Below are 8,617 nucleotides of genomic sequence, written 5' to 3'. Positions count from 1 at the left end.
GCTTGTGGTGCAGAGCAGAACCAGGGGCCATCAATGTAAGATAATCGCCAAGAAAGCCAGGACAGAACTCCGAGGGAACCTCATTAATCAGAGAGTGGTGAGACTGTGGAACTGCCTTCTGGAATGGTGGAAGTGACTGGTGTAAGGGGAGACGAGATAGAAGCGCGAGGGAGAAGGGAATACAGGGCTGCCGTGGTCAAACTAGGTGAGTAAAGCTGGGATGAGTCTCGAGTGGACAGGTTACACCTGGTAAGGACCGGGACTGATGTCCTCAGGAGGTACTTGCTAGAGCGGTTAGGTAGGGTTTACACTGATACGGCAGGGCGATGGAATCTATGTAAGGAATCAGAGCAGGGAGAATCAAGAACAAGAGAAAAAGACAACATGGAGAATAAGAAAAGTAATAGACAGAGAAATCAAGGACCTGTATCAGATAATAACACTGTAAAAAATAGTAGGAAGGGACAAGGAACGTTAAAAGGACTAGCCTTAAGGTTTTGTACCTGAATGCATGCAGCATTTGAAATAAAATGGATGAATTAGTTGCACAGATAGATGTAAAGGGTATGATATCGTTGGGATTACGGAGACGAGGCTCCAAGGTGACCAAGGATGGGAACTAAACATTGAGGCTATTCAGTTTTTAGGTAGGACAGACAGAAAGGAAAAGGTGGTGGAGTTGCATTGTTGATTAAAGAAGATATTGATACAATATTGAGGAAAGATATTAGTACAGATGATGTGGAATCAGTCTGGGTGGAGTTAAGAAACATCAAGTGAAAAGAACATTCGTAGGGGCGGTACAGACCACCAAACTGCAGTGGTAATGTTGGGAATAGCATTAGACAGGAAATCAGAGATGCATATGATAAAGTACCATCTGTGATTGTGGGTGACTAATCTGCATACAGATTGGGTGAGTCAAATTAGTCACAGTGATATAGAGGAGGAATTTCTGGAGTGTATACGAGATAGTTTTCTGGACCAGTGTGTTGAGGAACCAATTGTGCGCAGTTTTGTATCCTTATCTGAGGAAGGATGTTCTTGCTGTGGAGGGACTGCAGCGAAGGTTTACCAGACTGATTCCTGGGATGGCGGGACTGTCAGATGAGGAGAGACTAAATCGGTTAGAATTATATTCATTGGAGTTTAGAAGAGTGAGAGGGGATCTCATAACAACTTATAAAATTCTAATAGGATTAGACCGGGTAGATTCAGAAAGAATGTTCCGGATGGTGGGGAAGTCCAGAACTCGGGGGCCATAGTTTGAGGATAAGGGGTAAACCTTTTAGGACTGAGGTGAGGAGAAATCTCTTCACCCAGAGAGCGGTGAATCTGTGGCATTCACTCCCACAGAAAGTAGTTGAGGCCAAAACATTGTGTAACTTCAAGAAGAATTAGATCCAGCTCTTGGGGCGAAAGGGATCGAGGGATATGGGAGGAAGGCGGGATCAGGGTATTGAACTTAATGATCAGCCATGATCCTAATGAATGGCGGAGCAGGCTCGAGGGGCCGAATGGCCTCCTGCTTCTATTTTCCGTCTATGTTTCTATTCATAAACGGCAGCACGGGCCGGTTGGACAGAATGGCCTGTTTCTGCAGCATATATCGTAGATACCTTGGCCGGGATTCTCCCCTACCCGGCGGGGCGGGGGGTCCCGGCGGGATGGAGTGGCGGGAACCACTCTGGCGTCGGGCTGCCCCAAAGGTGCTGAATTCTCCGCACCTTTAGAGACCAAGCCCTCACCTTGAGGGGCTAGGCCCGCGCCGGAGTGATTTACGCACCGCTGGCTGGCGGGAAAGGCCTTTGGCGCCACGCATGCACAGGAGCGTCAGCGGACGTCACGGCATCCCCGCGCATGCGCTGGGGAGGGGGTCTCTTCCGCCTCCGCCATAGTGGAGACCATGGCGAAGGCGGAAGAAAAGGAGTGCCCCCACGGCACAGGCCCGCCCGTGGATCGGTGGGCCCCGATCGCGGGTCAGGCCACCGTGTGGGCACCCCCGGGGCCAGATCGCCCCGCGCCACCCCCCCAGGACCCCGGAGCCCGCCCGCGCCGCCTTGTCCGGCCGGTAAGGTAGGTGGTTTAATCCACGTCGGCCGGCGAGGGTTGACAGCGGCGGGACTTCGGCCCATCGCAGGCCGGAGAATCGCCGGGGGGGGGCCCGCCGACCGGCGCGATTCCCGCCCCCGCCGAATCTCTGGTGGCGGACAATTCGGGACACGCCGGGGACGGGATTCACGCCGGCCCCCGGCGATTCTCCGACCCGGTGGGGGGGGTGGAGAATCGCGCCCCTTGTCATTCTGTACAGATACACAAAGAATCAAGAAGCACAGGAAGTTGGTGAGCCTTCGGCAGAGTTTTGCTGATGAATTTGCAATAGCTGGGTGAGTGAATGTAACAGAGTTTGACATCAGTGCCTCAACCTTTTGCTTTGAGAGTTGTGTGACTGTATGGTGTGTCTGTACCAAAGCTTGGAACCCTGCATCCCATCCCTCCCATACTGTTAGTCACTGATGTTGCAGATTGGACCTGGAACTGTGCAATGTCTGCCCTTTAAACTCCTCTTCTTGATAATGTAGAGATATCTCACTTCATTGCCAGCACGGTAGCACAGCGCTCAGCACCGCTACCTCACAGCTCCAGGGTCCCAGGTTCGATTCCCCGCTGGGTCACTGTCTGTGCGGAGTCTGCACGTTCTCCCCGGGTCTGCGTGGGTTTCCTCCGGGTGCTCCGGTTTCCGCCCACAGTGTAATGAAGTTCAGGTTAGGGGGATTGGCCGTGATAAATTGCCCTTCGTGTCCAGGGATGGGCAGGTTAAGTGGGGTTACGGAGATTGGACAGGTGAGTGGGCCGAGGTAGATTGCTCTTTTGGTCGGTGCAGACTGGACAGGCCGAATGGCCTTCTGCACTGTCGGGATTCTATAGACTATGAAAATTCTTTTTTTTTTAAATAATATTTTATTGAAAATTTTTGGTCAACCAACACAGTACATTGTGCATCCTTTACACAACATTGTAACAATACAGATAATAATGACCTTTTTTATTTAAACAAGAACAAAAGAAAACAACAACAAATAAATAAATATTAAATAACAAAAATAAAAACTAGCCCTAATTGGCAACTGCCTTGTCTCAGGCCACACCCCCCCCCCCCCCCCACCCCCCACCCCCCAAGTTCTGGGCTGCTGCTGCTGCCTTCTTTGTTCTCCCCTTTCTATCTTTCCGCAAGATATTCGACGAACGGTTGCCACCGCCTTGTAAACCCTTGAGCCGACCCCCTTAGGACGAACTTAATCCGCTCTAACTTTATGAACCCCGCCATATCATTTATCCAGGTCTCCACCCCCGGGGGCTTGGCTTCTTTCCACATTAGCAATATTCTGCGCCGGGCTACTAGGGACGCAAAGGCCAAAACATCGGCCTCTTTCGCCTCCTGCACTCCCGGCTCTTGTGCAACCCCAAATATAGCCAACCCCCAGCTTGGTTCGACCCGGACTCCTACTACTTTCGAAAGCACCTTTGTCACCCCCATCCAAAACCCCTGTAGTGCCGGGCATGACCAAAACATATGGGTATGATTCGCTGGGCTTCTCGAGCACCTCGCACACCTATCCTCCACCCCAAAAAATTTACTGAGCCGTGTTCCAGTCATATGTGCCCTGTGTAATACCTTAAACTGAATCAGGCTTAGCCTGGCGCACGAGGACGACGAGTTTACCCTGTTTAGGGCATCTGCCCACATCCCCTCCTCAATCTCCTCCCCTAGCTCTTCTTCCCATTTCCCTTTTAGTTCGTCCATCATAGTCTCCCCTGACTATGAAAATTCTGGTGCACTGATGGAAGATTTACCAGATTTTAAGCAGAAAGAGTGGAGGAAGGAACAGAAGGAAATGTCTGTGATAAAGTCGCAGAATGGAGAGATGAAAAGACAAGGGATGATGGTGAGAGGCAAAGGGAGATGTGTAATGGGATAACAAACGGTGTGTCTAAAATAATAATCATCGCTTATTGTCACAAGTCGGCTTCAAATGAAGTTACTGTGAAAAGCCCCTAGTTGCCACATTCCGGCGCCTGTTCGGGGAGGCTGGTATGGGAGTTGAACCGTGCTGCTGGCTTGTCCTGCATTACAAGCCAGCTGTTTAACCCACTGTGCTAAACCAGCCCCGAAACCAGTCTGGAGGAGGTGACGGCGGTAAGCGGGGAATTGTTGCCAGTGTTTGTGATTTGAGGCGGTGGCCTCAGCCAGACGGGCAGTGACCCAGCCACAGATGAGATGCTGTTCCTCAACTTTACATTGAGTTTCGTTGGAACCAGGTAGGAAGCCAAGGACAGAGAGGTCACTGCGATGCAGAGGTTTAAATTAACAGGACATCCTAAGTCCAGGTTCCTGCTTGTGGACTGAATTGAGGCAACGCAAAGTAATCACTCAAATGTCTCTATTTGCTTTCTTTAATAAACCTCAACAACCCGGCCATTTTTATCTATTCTGATTTCTCTTTGATTTCCTCTTCGAACAGGAGCCTTGTGGACACAGTTTATGCATTGAAAGATGAGGTTCTTGAGCTAAAGCAGGTAAATGGATTAATTACACTCGAGCTCAGAGACATTGCACAAGATTCTTCACAATAAATTCCCCAAGGACTTTAACAACAGACCGGAAGCAGCGGTGTGGTGGGAGACCTGGCAGCTTCTAATCAGCTTACAAATGGTGCAATGCACTTTACTCATTTTAGTAAAGTTCTCAGGACACTAAACTTAGGAAAAGATACATCAAGGCACCAGATATCAATATTTCCCCAAAGACATACAGCACTGCATAAACTCCCAGTGCAGTACTGAGGGAGTGCCGCACTGTCAGAGGGTCAGTACTGAGGGAGTGCCGCACTGTCAGAGGGTCAGTACTGAGGGAGTGCCGCACTGTCAGAGGGTCAGTACTGAGGGAGTGCTGCACTGTCAGAGGGTCAGTACTGAGGGAGCGCTGCACTGTCAGAGCGTCAGTACTGAGGGAGTGCTGCACTGTCAGAGGGTCAGTACTGAGGGAGTGCTGCACTGTCAGAGGGTCAGTACTGAGGGAGTGCCGCACTGTCACAGGGTCAGTACTGAGGGAGTGCCAGACTGTGAGAGGGTCAGTACTGAGGGAATGCCACACTGTGAGAGGGTCAGTACTGAGGGAGTGCTGCACTGTCAGAGGGTCAGTACTGAGGGAGTGCTGCACTGTCAGAGGGTCAGTACTGAGGGAGTGCTGCACTGTCAGAGGGTCAGTACTGAGGGAGTGCCGCACTGTCAGAGGATCAGTACTGAGGGAGTGCTGCACTGTCAGAGGGTCAGTACAGAGGGAGTGCCGCACTGTCAGAGTGTCAGTACTGAGGGAGTGCCGCACTGTCAGAGGGTCAGTACTGAGGGAGTGCCGCACTGTCAGAGGGTCAGTACTGAGGGAGTGCCGCATTGTCAGAGGGTCAGTACTGAGGGAGTGCCGCACTGTCAGAGGGTCAGTACTGAGGGAGTGCCGCACTGTCAGAGGGTCAGTACTGAGGGAGTGCCGCACTGTCAGAGGCTCAGTACTGAGGGAGTGCCGCAATGTCAGAGGGTCAGTACTGAGGGAGTGCTGCACTGTCAGAGGGTCAGTACTGAGGGAGTGCTGCACTGTCAGAAGGTCAGCACTGAGGGAATGCCGCACTGTCAGAGGGTCAGTACTGAGGGAGTGCTGCACTGTCAGAGGGTCAGTACTGAGGGAGTGCTGCACTGTCAGAGGGTCAGTACTGAGGGAGTGCTGCACTGTCAGAGGGTCAGTACTGAGGGAGTGCTGCAATGTCAGAGGGTCAGTACTGAGGGAGTGCTGCACTGTCAGAGGGTCAGTACTGAGGGAGTGCTGCACTGACAGAGGGTCAGTACTGAGGGAGTGCCACACTGTCAGGGGGTCAGTATTGAGGGAGTGCTGCACTGTCAGAGGGTCAGTACTGAGGGAGTGCTGCACTGTCAGAGGGTCAGTACTGAGGGAGTGCCGCACTGTCAGAGGATCAGTACAGAGGGAGTGCTGCACAGTTCGAAGTTAAGTACTGAGGGAGTGCTGCACTGTCGGAGGGCCAGTACTGAGGGAGTGCTGCACTGTCAGAGGGTCAGTACTGAGGGATTGCTGCACTGTCGGAGGGTCAGTACTGAGGGAGTGCTGCACTGTCAGAGGGTCAGGATTGAGTGAGCGCTGCATTGTCACAGGGTCAGTACTGAGGGAGTGCCGCACTGTCAGAGGGTCAATACTGAGGGAGTGCCGCACTGTCAGAGGGTCAGTACTGAGGGAGTGTGTCACTGTCAGAGGGTCAGTACTGAGGGAGTGCTGCACTGTCAGAGGATCAGTACAGACGGAGTGCCGCACTGTCAGAGGGTCAGTACTGAGGGAGTGTGGCACTGTCAGAGGGTCAGTACTGAGGGAGTGCCGCACTGTCAGAGGGTCAGTAATGAGGGAGCGTGGCACTGTCAGAGGGTCAGTACTGAGGGAGTGCTGTACTGTCAGAGGATCAGTACAGAGGGAGTGCTGCACTGTTGGAAGGTCAGTACTGAGGGAGTGCCGCACTGTCAGAGGGTCAGTACTGAGGGAGTGCCGCACTGTCAGAGTGTCAGTACTGAGGGAGTGCCGCACTGTCAGAGGGTCAGTACTGAGGGAGTGCTGCACTGTCAGAGGGTCAGTACTGAGGGAGTGCCGCACTGTCAGAGGGTCAGTACTGAGGGAGTGCCGCACTGTCAGAGGGTCAGTACTGAGGGAGTGCCGCACTGTCAGAGGGTCAGTACTGAGGGAGTGCCGCACTGTTAGAGGGTCAGTACTGAGGGAGTGCCGCACTGTCAGAGGGTCAGTACTGAGGGAGTGCCGCACTGTCAGAGGCTCAGTACTGAGGGAGTGCCGCAATGTCAGAGGGTCAGTACTGAGGGAGTGCCGCACTGTAAGAGGGTCAGTACTGAGGGAGTGCTGCACTGTCAGAGGGTCAGTACTGAGGGAATGCCGCACTGTCAGAGGGTCAGTGCTGAGGGAGTGCTGCACTGTCAGAGGGTCAGCACTGAGGGAATGCCGCACTGTCAGAGGGTCAGTACAGAGGGAGTGCTGCACAGTTGGAAGTTAAGTACTGAGTGAGTGCTGCACTGTCGGAGGGTCAGTACTGAGGGAGTGCTGCACTGTCAGAGGGTCAGTACTGAGGGATTGCTGCACTGTCGGAGGGTCAGTACTGAGGGAGTGCTGCACTGTCAGAGGGTCAGGATTGAGTGAGCGCTGCATTGTCACAGGGTCAGTACTGAGGGAGTGCCGCACTGTCAGAGGGTCAATACTGAGGGAGTGCCGCACTGTCAGAGGGTCAGTACTGAGGGAGTGTGGCACTGTCAGAGGGTCAGTACTGAGGGAGTGCTGCACTGTCAGAGGATCAGTACTGAGGGAGTGCCGCACTGTCAGAGGGTCAGTACTGAGGGAGTGCTGCACTGTCAGAGGGTGAGTACTGAGGGAGTGCCGCGCTGTCAGAGGGTCAGTACTGAGGGAGTGCCGCACTGTCAGAGGGTCAGTACTGAGGGAGTGCCGCACTGTCAGAGGGTCAGTAATGAGGGAGTGTGGCACTGTCAGAGGGTCAGTACTGAGGGAGTGCCGCACTGTCAGAGGATCAGTACAGAGGGAGTGCTGCACTGTCGGAAGGTCAGTACTGAGGGAGTGCCGCACTGTCAGAGGGTCAGGATTGAGTGAGCGCTGCATTGTCACAGGGTCAGTACTGAGGGAGTGCCGCACTGTCAGAGGCTCAGTACTGAGGGAGTGCTGCACTGTCAGAGGCTCAGTACTGAGGGAGTGCCGCACTGTCAGAGGGTCAGTACTGAGGGAGTGCTGCACTATAAATGCTGCCATCTGTTGGATGGGGCCTCAGTTGCTCTCTGAAGTAGACATAAAGGACCCCATTACCCTATTCTAAAGATGACATGTGGAGTTCTCTCCTGTGCCTTGACAATTATTTATTCTTCAACCAATAGTGTTGGAACAGATTGTCAGTTTATTATCACAGTGCCGTTTGTAGGTGCTTGCTGTGAAGAATAATCTGTATTGTCACAAATAGGCTTTCATTAACATTGAAATGAAGTTACTCTTGTGTTTCCTGCTGTGTTTCCAGTTTGAACATTTCTTGATTAAGTGTGAAGCGCTTTAGGATGTGCTGAGGTTGTGAATTGTGACAATTTTTCGTGGTGCTGTTTAAATATAACATTTGCCTAAAAAGGCCGTACGGAAGTTAATGAAATTGATCCGAGTGAAATGGACCCCTGTGCAGACCCCCCGGGACCCCTGTGCAGACCCCCCGGGACCCCTGTGTGGATACCCCGGGACCCATGTGCAGACCCCCCGGGACCCCTGTGCAGACCCCCCGGGACCCCTGTGCAGACCCCCCGGGACCCCTGTGTGGATACCCCGGGACCCATGTGCAGACCCCCCGGGACCCCTGTGCAGACCCCTCGGGACCCCTGTGCGGACCCCCCCGGGACCCCTGTGCGGACCCCCCCGGGACCCCTGTGCGGACCCCCCCGGGACCCCTGTGCGGACCCCCCCGGGACCCCTGTGCGGACCCCCCCGGGACCCCTGTGCGGACCCCCCCGGGAC

The 8,617-nt window shown here is 53.4% G+C and overlaps 1 protein-coding gene across 4 annotated transcripts in view; it reads left to right on the top strand.

Moving 5' to 3' along the window:
- Positions 1-8,617, top strand: part of arhgef7b (Rho guanine nucleotide exchange factor (GEF) 7b) — a 169,743-nt gene that overhangs the window by 157,505 nt on the left and 3,621 nt on the right. For all 4 annotated transcript variants that reach the window (XM_072475992.1, XM_072475991.1, XM_072475990.1 and 1 more), the window contains one exon: positions 4,524-4,578. In XM_072475992.1, the coding sequence (XP_072332093.1) occupies positions 4,524-4,578 (55 nt within the window). The remainder of the gene's footprint in view (positions 1-4,523; positions 4,579-8,617) is intronic.

This window comes from Scyliorhinus torazame, chromosome 15 (genome assembly GCF_047496885.1).
Source record: "Scyliorhinus torazame isolate Kashiwa2021f chromosome 15, sScyTor2.1, whole genome shotgun sequence".
In the NCBI taxonomy this organism is placed as follows: Eukaryota; Metazoa; Chordata; class Chondrichthyes; order Carcharhiniformes; family Scyliorhinidae; genus Scyliorhinus; species Scyliorhinus torazame.
This window is presented reverse-complemented; position numbering and strand designations above follow the sequence as displayed.